The sequence below is a fragment of the Grus americana genome, chromosome 13, assembly GCF_028858705.1.
Source record: "Grus americana isolate bGruAme1 chromosome 13, bGruAme1.mat, whole genome shotgun sequence".
NCBI classification, from domain to species: domain Eukaryota; kingdom Metazoa; phylum Chordata; class Aves; order Gruiformes; family Gruidae; genus Grus; species Grus americana.
The window spans coordinates 14,703,508-14,720,639 of record NC_072864.1 but is presented as its reverse complement, the minus strand read 5'-3'; the positions used below and the strand labels follow the sequence as shown (position 1 = coordinate 14,720,639).

The following is a 17,132-nucleotide window of genomic DNA, read 5'->3' as shown; positions in this document are numbered from 1 at the left end:
TTGATCAAATCTTAGTCTTAAACTTGTAATTTATGTAGAACACTTGCATCTGTAAGATGGTGCCTTTGTATCTATTTATGTGAAAGTTCTATCCTTCTTACTGCCTTATGGTTTCATTATTCTTCAAAGCTACATAGGTTGTTCTTGTCAATATACTGCAGTATTACTGAACATTAATTACCAAGACTATCAAACTGAGTTATCAGCATAACAAGATGAATGTTTGCAATTTAAGTAGAATCAAACATTTTCTATTTTTCTCTGCTCCATAGCATAATTTAAAATGAGAACATCCTTGTCCTTGTCCCTTTCTAACTAACAAAGAGCAAGAAAAGAGTATTTGAAGGTTCTTCGTCCTCATGTGTTATTGAAAATCTTCTAAAACTACTTTTGACTGAAACTTCTGTAGATATGTGATTAGAAGATTAGGGCTTAATTTAAACTTTATATTTCACAAACACATCTCTGCAACTTAGTTCTGTTCTAGCAAAGCCTTTAAATTTCAATAGTGTATAATTTGCAAATTAAACAATTTCTCCCATTCTAAGTTTAGACAAAGCCTGCAGTCTAAACAGTATTGAATTCTAGTTCATGTAAGCAAAAATTAAAGTAACATGTTTTAATTGTTGTTGTTGAATGATGCAGAAGGAAAACAAACAGCTTCAAAAGTTGACCAGTCTGAAATCAGCACCAAAGTCAATAGTTGCTCTGTTGGTTTCTCTATTCAGTGGTAATTTCCTTTCCCAACTCTTTGCATGTGAACTTACTGGATTTCTATCACCTAGCCTACTTGGCATCCTAAATAGTTTACCCTTGATAACTGAGCTGCCATGATAATTTGGGAGGGGTTTAGTGGTGAGGTAAAATATTCACGAGGCAGATGGGATGTTGGAAAGCCACTAAAGGTGGCTGTTTGGCTTTATCACTTGGAGATATATTTGGGGAAGTCTGGTATTTTTCTCACTTCTCCTCTCCCTTCTAACCCTACTTTCCATCTCCTGACTTCCTTATGTAATAAGGGAGGGACCTAGAAAACTTAATTATACATAGCTATGCACAGAGATATATATACACACACACACACACACGCACTAAAAGGAGGTTTGGCTTCATAGAAATATAATTTGTGAAAGCATTTTTTATAGTATGGGTAAAATATGATGGAACGTTTAGGCTGTGGTCATTAGTGTATTGGCAAATAAGTCAGAGATTCAGTGACTTTGGCAGATGATCTAGTTTTTGCATATTAACTAAGGAGACTTCATCAACTTTACAAAATCACTTAAATTATGAATACTAAGCTCCTCAGAACTGTATGGGCTAAGGGACAATTTGGAAAGGTGAATTTTTTTTGGTTTACAGTATGAGCTTTGATTTCACAGCCTGGATAAGCAGATTTCCTGAAATTTTCCTGGGCTGGGCATACCATCTCTCTAGCAAGTCAAGTGTGGTTATAACCAGGACTTGCAGCAGTTGTCATTAATGCAGCAATTCTAGCTGCTGGTTTTTGTCTGCTTACACTCAACTATTTCTCTGTTCTTCCTTCTCAGCCCATACAAGGTAACTTGTGGTGGCCTATCTCTTAGTAGGAGGGCAGTGTGTTTCTGAATATGGTAGGCAGGGCTGCAAGGTCAAAATGTGAACATAGTGATTGTTCCTAGAGTGGATAATGAAGCAGTATATTGATTAGGTTTTTTTTCTTATTCCTCCCCAGCCCCCATGGTATGCTCTGTGTGTCAGAATTCTAGATGCAAGTAGATATTGTTTGTTTAAATGTTAAAAGGTTCTACTAAAGATTTTGGAAATACTTGGACTAAAGGCTCTTGAAGAACCATTTTGAAAACCTGTAAATTAGTCAGATTTGCCTAATTCTGTAAACCTGGAATTCATTAGTCATTGTGTTAGTCAACTTTCCAGTCTTGTTTTTATCTTTTAATATAGGTTACGTATTACATGTGAACTTATGACTCTTCTTAAAGTCTTGCTGACAGGACAGGAGTTTAAAACTAGTTTAGAAAATTAAAAAGTTTGTATGGTAGATTTGTGATGGTAGACTTATATAAAAGCTATTTTTTCTTTCTAACTAAACACAGGGATTGAGTTAACTACTAAGCACTTACTCTTCTGAATATATCCTATTATCATCAGAAATAAAATGTAAAACTTTCTCTATATTATGGATCAAGATGAAAATGCATCAACAGTCTTCAAACAAAAGACCCAACTTAAATGATAAGGTTAAGGATTTTGAAAAGGCCTAGTTTTATGTCATGTAATTTTTCACATTTTAAAAAATAATAAATTATTCACAGCTGATTGTCTCTTGCAAACAGGGTTTCTGATTTTGAAAATACAAAGCTGACAGTCTTTTTTTTTTTTTTTTCTTTGACAGATGGGGATGGACAAAGTGAACATTTATTACCAGTCTGTGAAGATACAACATGTCAGAAAAGTGCCATCTACTTAACTAAGCTGGGATTGGATCAGGTATTGTGAGTTTGGAATTGCAAAGGCAAAGGAAAATACTGTGCTTTATGAAATAGGAAAATGATTTTTCAGGAAAGAAAAATGAAACTTCCTCATCTGTAATTATTGCATACAATATATTTTTATTTATTTACTTACTATGTCTCAAAAAAAATATGCGTTTGGTGGAAGAGGCTGCATACCTAGAATTCTATATAATGGGTAATTCTACTCAAGAAAGTTATGGATGTTTCTGATGATTCACTTTCTTGATTTCAAAACAATGCATTCTAAGTGTCAAAGTTCCCCCAGCACGAGATGAAAAACAAAGTTTGTGTTAAGAGTTGGAAGCAGATCTAATTAATTCAAATAAGCTTCTTCAGTTTAAGTTAGGGAGTTATGTTATAGTAAAAAAAAAAAAATTACACATATTTATACACACACACATATATCAAGGGTTTGCATGAAGGAAACATGCAACAAACCAAGCAGATCTAGGAGAACTATTTCAAGGATGATCTTTCACCATAGGGTTTAATTTATTTAATAATTTAATATTTATAAGTATTAGATGTCAGGTAAATTTTTTTCTTTTGGATGATGGAGCCAAAGTAAAGGCCAACAAAATACTTATGAGTGACTTAGGGAGATACAGACCTGCTAAAATTTTAAAAGTATATGAATGTTTCCATAGCAACAGAAGAATTGCTGTCAGATCTGAAGCAGAATCCCATACGCTGTTTTAGATTGTGGCAGGTGTTAGGCCACCTTAGACGACTTTAAATTCACCTGCAATAGCTACAGACTAATCTGCTAGCTGATTTAGATCTCTCATCTAGATTCTGAAAATTAGACTGAGTTCTCCCTGAAGCTTGTTTTAAAGTCTTCACCACTGTTAATTGTAGAAACTCTAGATATTACGATATTTTTAGAGATGACTAATCTTTCCTTTAATTTTGCCAAGTATTTGGTATGATTTTTCATTCGTTTCCTGAGGCAAATAGTATTTCAGTCCCTTCCTTTGAGAGTTTCTTTGCGGGGTTGGTGGTCCTTATAACCTTTCTCTGTTCAACAGAAAGGTTATAGCTTTATTCCTCTCGTAAATCTAGGAGCTCTGAAGTAGAGCACAGCAGTGGTGCATCCTACAGCAAACCACAGGTCTTTGTGGTATCATTCTCTAGGCCAGAGAGGTTTATCTGACAGTGTTGATTATCAGCTGCAGTTGGTCACTGTTAGTTTTTCCTTGTTCCTCTATAACAGTTTAAATTGTCTGGATTATCAAATACAAAAGAAGCAGGAGTTTTATATTATTGACAAACATATCTTTTTTTTTTTTTGTCTTCCGTACTGAAATCTATGTCCTGAGGCACATGAACAATTAGTCTTGCATTACATTACACAATACTGCCATTTATAATAGAAATATACAGAATGAGTTTCACCAAAAGTGTGGATTACTCTGAATTTAAACTGTCAGAGTAAGTTACAAATGCTGCTGGAATTGTGCTCTGGTTACACATTGAACAAGACTGATGATTTCGAAATGTTCTGTAACTGCTGTTACAAAAAGTCCCACAACTGGTTCAGTGAGATGGATGAACCTTACTCTGGAGCGCACACAGTGCTGATGCTTGGTAGCTATAGGTGATGTTTCTGTTTTGCTCACCTATTGTTTTATATCTCTGCATTTCATTGTAGACCGTATGATTGTAAAATTGCTTTCTACGAATCACTCTTTGAGTAGAGTAAAAAAGAATACAAATTCAGATTTGTACCTAAAAATTCATTTTTAATTTTGTTTCTTTAAAAGAGTGTTACCATACATGGGAACATTTAGAAAGTATATGATGGATATAATTGGATTTCATTGCAATGACTGTGTGAATGATACCATGTAAAGTAAAAACTATATTATATTTCATGGTTCTGATTTCAATCAGTGTTTTTCAAAATTACAGTATTTTGTAATAATATTGTTTCCTCTGTCTTCTGCATGACAAATAAGTGCTAAGAAATGTAACCCTTTGAAAAATTTCCCTCAGGTTAAGAGTCTCTTTCTTATTTTCTGTTTCTTAGATTTTTCCAAACCTTCAGCTGCTAACAGTAACTAAATTGGCATGCACATGGGACAGGGGGGCAGGGGTCAAACTAGGTTTAATTTCAACTTTGAGTTTTCATCAAGAACGTTGTAGATCTTGTTGCGGTTTCGATGTCATCACTTACACAGGCAGACACACAGTGTCTGGCAGAACTGTTCCAGGCTTCTAAGCCATCTGGGATATCCAAACAAAGGTGACTTTAGTGCATGTTTTTAATAATGTTAGAGGCTTCTCTCCTATGCATGTGGTTGTACGCGATCTCAAGGGACCAGTCCAAGTGTCGCAGGCAATGGCCGTGTGGCAGGGATGCTGTTGATTATGGGACTGTGTTAGTGAGGGAGTCTCTCCACAGCAGGAAAGGATGCTAGTCAGGGATCTCATTCTGGTGCCTGAAATAGTGAAATTAAGGCTTGAATGAGAGACATTTACGATGCTGTTAAGTGCTTTTGATGGTGATAGTGATCCTTTAAGATGGCACCCTTCTGTCCTTTTGAAGGCATTGTCAGTTACTTGACATATAAAATTACTTCTGGCTTTAAAAATGGCAGTGAATTTTTCTGTAGCATTGAAATGTTAACCCTGGTACTTCAGCTTCATACCAACTGGTGAAATTACTTTGATTTTAATTAAGATAAATTCCTATTTAGCACCTCTGCAGCACTTTGGAGAGTAAGGGCAGATACATTCTATTTCTTGTCCTGGAGAAATTATATTTTGCATTTCTTTTGTACTTTCAATTTGATACTGTAATCTTAATTTCTTATCAAACAGTTCAGTATCTGGGGCTGCTGGGGAGATAGGAGGGGAATTGAAGCTCTTGAACTTCTAAATATCCATGAATAATAGAATCATTCAAGCAGAAATGAACCTTAGGAGATCCAGCCTCCTGCTTTAAGCAGGGTCAACACTGAATTCAGACCATGTTGCTTAGAGCTTTGTCCAGTCAAACTTTTGAAGACCCCAAAGACAAAGATTCTGCAACTTCTGTGGGTCTCTTTCCTAGTTTAATTACCATCATCATAGTGAATTTTTTTGTTTATCTCTAGTTGGAACCTCCCTTGTGTCAGTCTGTGACCATTGTCCCTTGTTCTTCTGCCATATATCTCAGTAGACAGCCTAGCTCTGTCTTCTCAGTTATCTCCTTGGCCGCTATGAGGTCCCCCCTAAATCTTCTGTTCCCCAGGCAGAACAATCCCTGTGCCCTCAGCCTGTCTTTAGAGTAAATATTCAATGCCTGACCATCTTGGTGACCCTTCTCTAAATATACTCAATATTCTCAAATCTTTCTTGAATCGTGGGGCATGAAACTGCATGCAGGATCCAGATGCTCACTAACAAGTACTGAATAAAGGGAAATAATCATTCGCCTCAATCAGCAGAAGCATAGGCAGTAGTTACAGGGCAGTATGCTGTTCGCTGTCATTGCTCCTGTGTTCGGCTTTAGCTTACAGTTCACCAGGACCAACACATCTTTTTTTTAGGACAACTGCTACCCAGCTGGCCAGTCTCCAGCCTGTACTGTTCCAGGGTTTACTCCTCTGTGCAGGACTTTCTTTGCTGATTGTTTTGAGGTCCCTGTTTGCCCATTCTTGTCTTTCTAGGTCCTCTCTGAATGGCCATGCTGTGCTGAAGCACCCAAATTGGTGTTGTCCACACATTTAATGAGGGTGCATCCCTCCTCCAGCTTTAATGCCGCCTATTGCTTGTAATTCCAAGGAGAGCAAAGGGACTCAGGATCTCAAGGCCCTGATGGTTTTGGCTTACCTACACTTAAGGATTAGCACAGATTCCAGGCAAGCTTGAATTTCAGTGAGGCTGTTACTGAGTATCACCATACACTGGACGCATTCCAAAACACAGGTCCTTTATTCTTACAACCTTATCCGTTTTTTTTCTGTTCTGGAATAATTTAGTGCATAGAAAAGACTTCAAATTAATTTTTTCATTTGGTGACAGTCTTAGGAAATAATCCTTATTTCCTCTTTGGAAATTTATAAATGGATAAGCTACTGATGCAGTGAAGAAATGTCAGCTGTTTTAAACAGAATTAGGTTGTTTAAATAAATAAAACGGGTTTCCTTACCTAGCTGGTCTTGTTTGTTTGTTTATTTTACAGTGGATTCCAGTCTTGCAAGACTTCAGAAATAAAGACACACTCTGGGGCTTCGTACCGTATCAAAATGACAAATCTTCAATGGAAATTTCATTTCCAATTACACTTCATATTGGAGATTACAATATGGATGGCTACCCAGATGCTCTTGCTATACTAAAGAATACATCTGGAAGGTAGAGTATATGTAAACCCAGAAATAAAGACTATCAAATGCATGTTCAGTTTTCAGTAACACAAATTACTAATTTTAGTGAATCTCGTTTATTTTATCAAGTGAACAAGACTTGATCTCTGCTAAATGTTTCCCTTTTTAAAAGTATACATTTACATGGTATATTCAGAATGCATAATTGCATAGCTCAGACAGTGACTCTTGGTGGGGAATTGCACAGGGCAGTGAAGTAGCATTTTAGGCATTCCTCCTGGATCACAGGAACTGATTATCTCTCCCTTTCCTTTCCCAAATAATTTTCTGTAAAATCCTGACTTGAGCTTTCACTGTTGGCTAGTAAAACCAGGCTGCTGAGAGTTGGGGAGCCTGTTCTGTGCTGTCACATGGAGTGAACGCTAATTGGTGAATCTGCTGAAAAATGCAGTACTGTTTTTCCCCTTTTGAAAATCAGGAATTTTAGATACACTGAAGTTACCAGTGATTTTTATATTGTCCAAGTTTAACTGAAATAAATAAACCCCCTGCTCTAAAAAAAAAAAAAAAAGCTTGTAACCTTTCCTATTAAATTTGTCAGAATTTGTCAGTGTAATCTTTCTTCTCCTTTTCTTTCTTTATTACTTGCTTTCCCAATACTTTGTATAGCTACCATCTGGTGTTAGGTGGGAGAGGGCATGTGGTGATGCTTACAGGGAGACTGTTGTACATTGAGTAGGTAGTGATCCACATAACAGCTGACCTGAGTAGGTGCGTGCCTGTGCTGTTCTGCTCATACTGCTTGGCTGCAGGATAAACTTAGCCAGCTGATCGTAACGGAGAAGCCTGTAGGCAGCTCTCACTTGGCACCTGATGATGATACCACTGGCATGTCCTTGTCTTTACCTTGAAGTGAAGCAGCATGTTTTCACGTGAACATCCTTTTGCTTGACAGTAGAAATGATGAATAGACGTACTTCTAAGAAAAACCTAAAAGAGCTCTAGAGACCGTAATGCCAGTGAACATCACTAAAGACAGGATATGTGCAGCATGCCGTGCCCTGACTAGAGGTCTGTCTGATGCTGCACAACCTGGGTTTTCCAGCATCTGAAGAGATGTAAGATTATCTATGCTATCCCCTTTTTCTTCCTCATGGCATCGCTTCTAAGAGGTATTTTAATCAATACCTTACGGAGTCTCAACGTCTTCCTTACTGGGATCTATGACAAATACTTGCACTAGCACATTACAAGGCACAGTAAGTCTCTCTTACAGGTCTATTTATTATCTTCCTCTGTACGATATCTTGGATGAGCTTGAGTGCGGGTTCAGAGTTCGAATTAATACTCAGTAAGGAAAGAACTGAGGAGCTCACTTTGCTTAAAACAGTATATTGACAGAATTTAGATGCTGAAGTCAAAGAAGTCAATTCAGATCCTCTAGTGGCTGTCTAAACAGGAGTCACCCACTGACATTTTGTGTTGGAGTTCTTCAAATGCTGACACATACCTAAAAATGACCTAGTTTGAAGAGTTACGTGCCTGTATTCAGCCTACGTGATGTGATTCAGAGACAAGGCAGTGAGCAGCTGAGCTCTGTCTCTGTACCTCTAAGCCTTAAAATAACTATCACAGCAGCTGTTTATATTCAGATATGGCAGAGAAGGAGGTGATGCTGTTACTGCCCAGAACTTGCATAGTTGAAGTGCTCGGGCCCTGAATATCAAGTTTTTTACTCCATAGCCTTGCTCAGTTGGGATTTTGCATCTTCTGTTCAGCAGTCATTGAATAAAAACTAATGTAAACAGTCTAGAGAGCAGACTAGAACCGAAGTCTTTCCTTTTCCATTGAAATACCATGACATCTAAACTAAGTTGTTCTTTTTGTTTTTACTTAAATCCCACAAATCTTGTATTTTGAGCTGTACTGTAGGCTGTCCTCCAGTGTGTATCCTGATGGCTAATACACTTCAGAAGAACTTCATGAAGATTTATGGAGTTCAGAAGCTTATTTGAAGTTATTTTATCTTTTAATATTTTTAGGAGCCTCTCTCCTCTAGGTGGTGTATAATTATGGCAATGTAATATTACGTAAATTATGTAAATAGTTCATAAATAGTTACTCCTATAAAAGCCCAGGAAGTTACCTATGTCTCATTGCAGTGAATTACTGTGATACACTTTTATCTTTATTCTCCTTACTTCTGAAATGGTTTGTTTATTCATTTGAGTGTGTCTAAAAGTTATTTTGAAACTTGACTTCAAAGTTGAGTGACACAGTAAGGCATAAGGACTGAACATACTGGCAGATGATTTGACAGGTTATTAAAAGGGAAGTTCAGAGAGCTGAGGAAGTCTGGCACAAAAAGAGTAAGTAAACTAAGAATTAAGAAATACATTGCATGTTAGCACTATATTTCTAGTATTTGTAGAAAGGTAATGGCAACAGACTCTGGGATGGGAATGAAAGTCCCATTTTTTGCACTCACTGTGAAATGTCATAGAATCATAGAATGGTTTGGGTTGGAAGGGACCTTAAAGATCATCTAGTTCCAACCCCCCTGCTCTGGGCAGGGACACCCTCCACTAGACCACGTTGCCCAAAGCCTCATCCAACCTGGCCTTAAACACTTCCAGGGATGGGGCCTCCACAACCTCTCTGGGCAACCTGTTCCAGTGCCTCACCACTCTCCCAGTAAACAATTTCTTTCTAACATCTCATCTAAATCGACCCTCCTTCAGCTTAAACCCATTACCCCTTGTCCTGTCACTACACTCCCTGATAAACAGTCCCTCACCATCTTTCCTGTAGGCCCCTTCAGGTACTGGTAAGCTGCAATTAGATCTCCCTGGAGCCACCTTTTCTCCAGGCTGAACAACCCCAACTCTCTCAGCCTGTCCGCATAGGAGAGGTGCTCCATCCCTCTGATCAGCTTCGTGGCCTCCTCTGGACTCGCTCCAACAGCTCCATGTCTCTCCTGTACTGTGGCCCCCAGAGCTGGACGCAGTACTCCAGGTGGGGTCTCACTAGAGCTGAGTAGAGGGGGAGGATCACCTCCCTTGACCTGCTGTCACTTTCAGAGTAATATTAATTCATTGTTTCTGAGAGGCTTAAGCAAATACATTCTGTTAAAATGTGTAACTGGGTCATAGAGTGGAAAGAATTAAAACAGTGTGGGAATTAAATTAAAAGCTCCTCTTAAATTAGAGCAACATAAAATGAAAACCTTATTTAATTGATTTTAAACACTTCTGGATCAAGCTGTTTATTTCTTTCTCTGAAGCCTTTCATGCTACATCTACAGATCTAATTTCAGTGATTGATTACTGTGATTAAATGATAAAAGCATTTCTGTAAACTCTTGACCTCAATCTGTGCTATAGTCTAGGAAGCCTAGCCTCTAGTTGCTATCTGTAACTTAAAGAAATTAAGGGAGGCAGAAACCATTTTACTCATCTGAAAATATACTGATACATGATAATGGAAAAATGCAATTAAAATCAATTATATGCTTTCATCGTAATTCTGGAAAGCACTTTCAGATCAAGTCCTTAAAAATACCTACAAAACACTGAAATAAAGAGGTGATAGTTATTCATAACTTTGGTTTACTGTCCTTCCAGGTGAGTAAGTCAGGAAAATGATTAATAGCTTTAAGTATTTTCAGAACTGCCGTAAGACCATACTGTTTCATTTCCTGCCATATCCTTTTGATTTTAAATAAAAGCGTGTAATATTCTGACAGCATGGAGATATTCCTTATTGACAACAACAACAAAAAAGGAATCTCACTTGTGGTGGCAAGTGCAGCGGGGATTTGAACCCAGAGACTCAATAAATTCCAACAGGTGCAGATGCTAAATTCACAGTCGATTCTTACATATTTATCGGTCCATTATGAATTCTTTTAACTTCTGACTTGAGTCAAAACCTGCACATTAGAATTCCAGTGCACAGAATTTTCTTCAGGCTAGATACATACATGAATTTTTCTTCCCTCTAGTCGTGAATGTATTAGAATGTGTGTATGTACATAGAATAATAATACGTAAAGGGATTTTATCAGTAGTTATTCATTGGTTCATCTCTACTTGCTATCTTATCTAAATGTATTCATTTTTTCACATGCTGGTTTTAAATTGATTCTGGAAACATTGAAATAAGTACTGTATGTGAGTCTATAAACACCTGTCTTTCTCCCACCTAACTAGATAAAACAAATTTTGCTTAACTACTTGTTGCCAAATTAGATGCTAATAATTGGCATCTTGCATTGCAAATATGTAATCTAAGAAAGCATTTTTTTCAATGATGCTTTTATTCAAAGGGAATGTTTTTCACTGGTAAAGTAATGGTCAAGTTGGAAGTACAGTATCTCTCTCTCCCTGACATTGGTGATAAAAAACAGTAAAGACTGAAACTTGGAGGTAACACAGAACTGGCTATGGACAGGTGAATGAAAACCTTTGAGCATGAATACCTCAAACTTTCTAGAAGTGTATTCATGCTCAGTTTTAAATTAATGTGTGTGTTAATCCTTTATATGGGTCTACTTGAAAGGACTCTTATTTGACCAAATTACCTCTTCCTAAATCACTTAGTTGTCACTTGTCAGAAGCAAGGTTGGATAAAGGACTTCTTTTAAATGTAGAATTGATGAGCACCCTATAATTGAACAAATCTGAAAAATAGAGGCAAATCCAATTATTCTGACTGTCTGGAGTAAGATATTAGTCATTTAGATGTCCCCTGTACAACTGTAAATGAACTAGCCTAAAAGTGACAGAAGGAGATGTATGAAATTAAGCAGTAAATATTTAATTCTAATTGCAAAGAAATATGTTAAAATAAAACTGAGGTAAGTCTTCGGTCTTTCTTTAGTGTTAAGCCTTACTTATTCAACATTATTAAATCTGGTTTTGCTGCATAGATGACTTTGGTCAGAAGGTTCCAAATTGTAGACAGCTGTGTACTTTATTGAGCATCATTCATAACCTGTTTGGGATAAAGTTATGCAGGTAGTACACAGTTTAACTGCCACTGTGTATATGTTGGTGTGTATACCTAAATATTAAAAGTGCTGCAAGGAGCATGTTAAGAGTGATGTGCTAGTCCTAGAGTTCTTTTGTTCTGCCTCTTTTCAGTATTTAAGCTGAACTGTTCGCTATTGACTGTTACACATTTGTGTAGCACTTTAGCATTGATTTTAAGGTTTTACCATTGTAGTAGTGCCTGTGTTTTCCCATAGGCTTTCAGGGACATTGTTTTGTCATTTTAAAGGTGATGATGATTTTCATTGGTACAGGGAGATTTTTTTTCTGATGGTGTTAATCTTAAAATTTGGTTCAAAATAATAGAAAGGTCATAAACTTGCTGTTGGTAATTGTAGTATGTAGCAGATATGAAACATGGAGGTAGACACTTTAATTCTAGTGATGCTTGTGTATTAAAGTCCTAAATAACATAAGGATTCAACTGGCAGCTCATAGGCCAAATCCAGTCAGGAGTTCTTCCAAGAAAGAATTAAACAGCTGAGGCAGCAGCAAACAGCTGATTTCTCTTCCCTCTGCAAACAGTAAGGCACTGCAGCTGTCCCTGTTGCTGCAGCCTTTTAACAGAACGGCCCACACACTAAGATTTCCTCCTCCCATGCTGAGATGTAGCACATGGGAACCCCCGTATCAGCACAGCCCCAGGAGTGGACTGGGACTGAGAAGGATCAAGACAGACATAATGTAGCTAACAATTGCTAAGACATATATATATATATATTACACACACACATATATATAGTTTCTGGTTTCCATTAGTGTTCATTGTTAATCAAAATCTAAAAATTCTTTATTAATGTTTTAGTTCACTGCTGTTTTTTATCTGAGTCAAGTGGGCATCACTTGTCTGTGCATATGAAAAAAAATTCAGCTGGTGCACAAAGACAACTAGTTATAATCTGTGCAGCCTTCAGTACAACTTGGAATGGAGCTCTCCTTGAAAAATAGACGAAAGTTTAAAGCACTAATGCTGTTTTATACACAGATGTGAAGAACGCTTTTTTTTTTGTTTGGATTTTTTGGTCTGTATTTTTTGGGGCAAACCTGAAGACTGTCCCCCACCACCAAATGAGCACTTTTGGTTTTTGCTCAATTCAGAAGTTGCTGTGTGAGTGTATTCGTTTGCTTTTTAGGGGTAGTTATTTTGAAATTGTTTCTAGGCGTTGTAGATAATTCCTACATATTCATGATAAAATCCTTATCTTGTATATTATCAAGAGATAATGGGTGGAAAATACATGAGGAAAAGGAAAGTCATGTTCACTCAATTTCAATCAAAAAAGGGGGAATATTTTCAGCAAAAACTACTAATATTTCAAGAGTGTATTTTAGTTGACTAATGCTGTTCAAATATTATTGGTAGGATATATAATTCAAAATTTTGTCCAGAAATGTGAGGAAAGTTAAGAATCAAACTGAATCATTTTGGAGTTAAATGTGAGTTTGTAACTTAGTTCTTTACTATAAATATTATCCAATTTTTAAAAAGGAAATAACAAGATGGTGTAGAGGACACCTGAGTGATATTCTCAAGTTAAAGCATTTATATCTGGCAATAGAGAAAATGTGAATTGAAAGAAAGCATCTTGTTAAAACTTCCTCCAAATTAAATAAAAAAGTGTACATCAAGATGATGAAAAAGAGAAATTGAAACAATTTGCTTAACTCAAGTTGTCACCTTACACTATAGCTGGTTAATCTGATACAATACTTATGTAATACATGAAATGAATGTGAGCACTTAACAATTTCAAGTTATGATTATGAGTTCTCAGATACTGATAATACAATGTCTTAAATATTGCAGATCACCTCATCTCATTTTGGCTGGACATTAATTCAATATACTTATGCTTCTAAGTGAAATAGTAAAAAGTGGGTTGTTCATATTAGGCTTCAATCAAATGCAGGCATATGGCAGACGAATAAAGGCCTAGTTTGTGTATTTTTCACAGAAGCTCAAGAAACGTGATTATGAGGTTTTGAGGGAAGTATGTAAATATCCCATTTTACTTTTGACACATCTTACAGCAAATAAAATCCTACATTTTTCCCATTGCAGGTTCTAAAATCTTAACTTGGCAACAGGCAAGGAAACTGATTTACTTCAGTGTCAGAAATATTTTTTCTCAGGGTAAATGTTTTGCCCTTGTCTAACTCTTTCTAAAGTGGATGGAGCAGAAATATGAATATTGTGGGATATGATTCCTATGAGAAGTATACCATAGAAACAAAGAAAAATAAAAACTTGCTTAAGGAGGAGTGCTTGTATGTGTGTGACTGCATCCTGGAGGCACTGGATGCCATTAAGATACAGAAAAACACATTGTTGTCACCCTCTGAAAGAGCAGTATGTTCAAGGTCATAATGAAGAAGTGGGTTTGGTTATTGCCCTGGGCTCTGACATGCTTAGCTAGCTTTAGAGAACACTGTCTGCTCCATCTCCTGGCTCTGCCCCCAGACAGAGAGGAAGAAACTTCATTCCCATTGCCAATTCCCATTGCCAAGGCAGTGATGAATTCTAGTGGGCTCCCAGGATACAGACCTGCCAAAGAATCAGACTCCCAGTTGGTAAAGTCTGAAGGTTTTCACCATGCCAGTGAGAGTGGCAATGTTACAGTATCAGCGACAGCATATATTACTATTAGCCACCAGCGTGCACGTATGAACTTGTGTCTCCCACTGACTGATGGGCATGTATTAGATAAATTCTTTAGAAGGGAAATTTTGCTGTACTAGACCTGGTGCTCTGGTTTGTTTGTTTGTTTCTTGTTTCAGTGTTACAGCCTATCTTTCTGTCTGTTGTATGTTAGCAAACGTCTAATTTGGTTTGTCTTATCCTATTTCTTCTGTACTAGTAGGTTGGGGTTTGTGTTTTCTATTTTGCTTTGAAACAATGGAAAAATATCAACAGAGATTTGGTTTCATCATGAAATGTGTATGAAAATTTATTAGTGAAGCTGGGGTGGGAAGAGATTGTCATAAAATAACGAAAAAGCACTGACACTTTTTAAGCGGTGTTTAAGCTGAAGGACCATGGAGGGATTAAGGAAAAGATAAGTGCGCTTGTACTTGTTTCAGAATGAAGTAAGAATATATTCAGTCTTTTGAGTGGATGGTTAAGGAAATGATTCCTGCTGATTTGGACCCATTTATTTAGTGTATTCATTGGTTTAAGTCAGGCATCACATAATGGTTATAATTCTGTCCATAAAGTTAACATAAATGCTTATGGCTTTTAAAGTATCCAGTGGCTGCTAGCTTTGTTTTTATTATACTTAACTTCAGCAGACTTAAATTATTTAATTGCAATATTTTTGTAATGTCTATTATTTACACTGTTTATAGCAAATAAGTTGTTTTTTATATATATGTATGTTTTACAGCAATCAACAAGCGTTTTTACTAGAAAATGTCCCATGCAATAACGTAAGCTGCAAGAGTGTACGTCGTATGTTTAAAGTTTTTTGGGAGCTCTCGGATCTAAATCAAATCAAGGATGCAGTGGTAGCAACCTTCTTTGACATATACGAAGATGTAAGTTCAACTCTCTACATCATCAAACAGCGTCTCTCTTTCTGTGTTGCTGTATCTCTCTGTGCGCCATTGCCAGGCTGCTTTGTAGAAACGTTGGCTTTACAGCACGTGGCAGGCAGTGCCTTCAGCCTGGGAAATTCACTCTTGAGATGCTCCCTGGCAGGTGAGCAGACAGCAGCAGCCCATCGCTGCTTAAAAGTCTGCTGACCCTCCGTGTGCTCAGTTTGAGCTGCCCTCTTCAGTGGCAAGGCAGAAGCCATGCACCACAGGCATTGTCCTGGTTATCTCCGGATGGAGCACTCTGTCCTAAATAACCATAGATCAATAAGATTTGAAAGGTATTAAAATTAGTAGTGAAGTTGTAAACTTTGCACACTATTTTTTTTCCCTTTTTGTATCTAAGGGAATTAGTTTGCTAAATTTAGATGTTATCTAGAGTAAATCAGCATTCTAATGTAAACTTTTTTTCCTCTAGGGAATCTTGGATATCATTGTGCTAAGCAAAGGCTACTCCAACAAGGACTTTGCTATCCATACACTAAAAAATAACTTTGAAGCAGATGCCTATTTTGTTAAAGTTATTGGTAAGTTATCACTGTATAATCAAGTCAAAATGGGACCTTGAGAGGAATGTGAATATTTGAGCCTCTCTATGTGCTAACATTATGGTAATGCTCTGTGTATGATAATTCTAGAAAAGAAAAAATACGGAGTGGAAAATATTAGGGATTGCAGAAATCTCTTGTTGCAGAATCTGAACTTGGATAAGTAGGTTTTGTTTTGTTTCAAAGGTTCTTTTTCTTGTTTTTTTATTTAAGTGTACTTATTAAAATTCAAAGTAATTCTGCCCACTATTTTCAACACTTTAGTTGTTTTTAATATCAGTCTTGACCATAAAGACCTTTAAATAAGTGTTCATCATCTCTTGGTGGGGGGGTGTGTTGGGGTTTTTTGTTGCTTTTTGTTGTTTTTTTTACAAGAATGCATGTCTTATTTCACTCGCTAACTAGAGACAGGCTAAATCTTCTCTTTCATCATGGAGCTTTCCTTCTGTATCCCAGCAAAATTCTAAAAAGAGATACTAGGTCTTTAAAAACTCATTTCTCAGCTGGCTTCTGAAGGAAAAATAAGAATTATCAAGTGTCTAAAAATATGATCTGCAGGGAAAGACCACATGGAACCACGTTATTCAATGTGAAAGAGAAATGTAAAGAAGATCCATGTCTTCAATCCATAATGATGCATAATAATGGGGGAATAGCATTCTGTGTGTCCATGCAAGATACAACATAAAGTAACAAACTACAAAAACTAAATACTAAGAATAATTTCCTAAATGACAGCTTGTGAAGTACTAACATAAATTCCTGGAGAAGCTGCAGAGTTACCAACAACTCCTCACAACTAGGTTAAGAAATTATGTAGTGTATTTAATTGTTTCTGAGGGAAAGGGTTGGACTAGCTGAACGTAAGAGGCCCCTTCTGTGAACCTTCACCTTCACTTATCTCCTCACGTAACATAATGTTGTCAATACAAAAATAGTATTAGATCTACACATACCTATCATTCAACTTAGATTTTTTTTTTTTTTAATATGTGATGCTATTTAAAATTTGGAGGAAGATTAGCTCATAAATCACTAATCTAAGGAAAAATATAATTATGCTTGCATATAAAAATACATATGCCATAGTAAGACAGAAAGGAACCAGAAGAA

General features: G+C 36.7%; 1 protein-coding gene across 1 annotated transcript in view; it reads left to right on the top strand.

The window, feature by feature from the left end:
• The window catches only part of ITFG1 (integrin alpha FG-GAP repeat containing 1), an 82,895-nt gene that overhangs the window by 41,474 nt on the left and 24,289 nt on the right, over positions 1-17,132 (top strand). The window contains exons 9-12 of the mRNA XM_054841048.1: positions 2,393-2,487; positions 6,682-6,854; positions 15,264-15,414; positions 15,890-15,998. Coding sequence (XP_054697023.1) covers positions 2,393-2,487; positions 6,682-6,854; positions 15,264-15,414; positions 15,890-15,998 — 528 coding nt within the window. The remainder of the gene's footprint in view (positions 1-2,392; positions 2,488-6,681; positions 6,855-15,263; positions 15,415-15,889; positions 15,999-17,132) is intronic.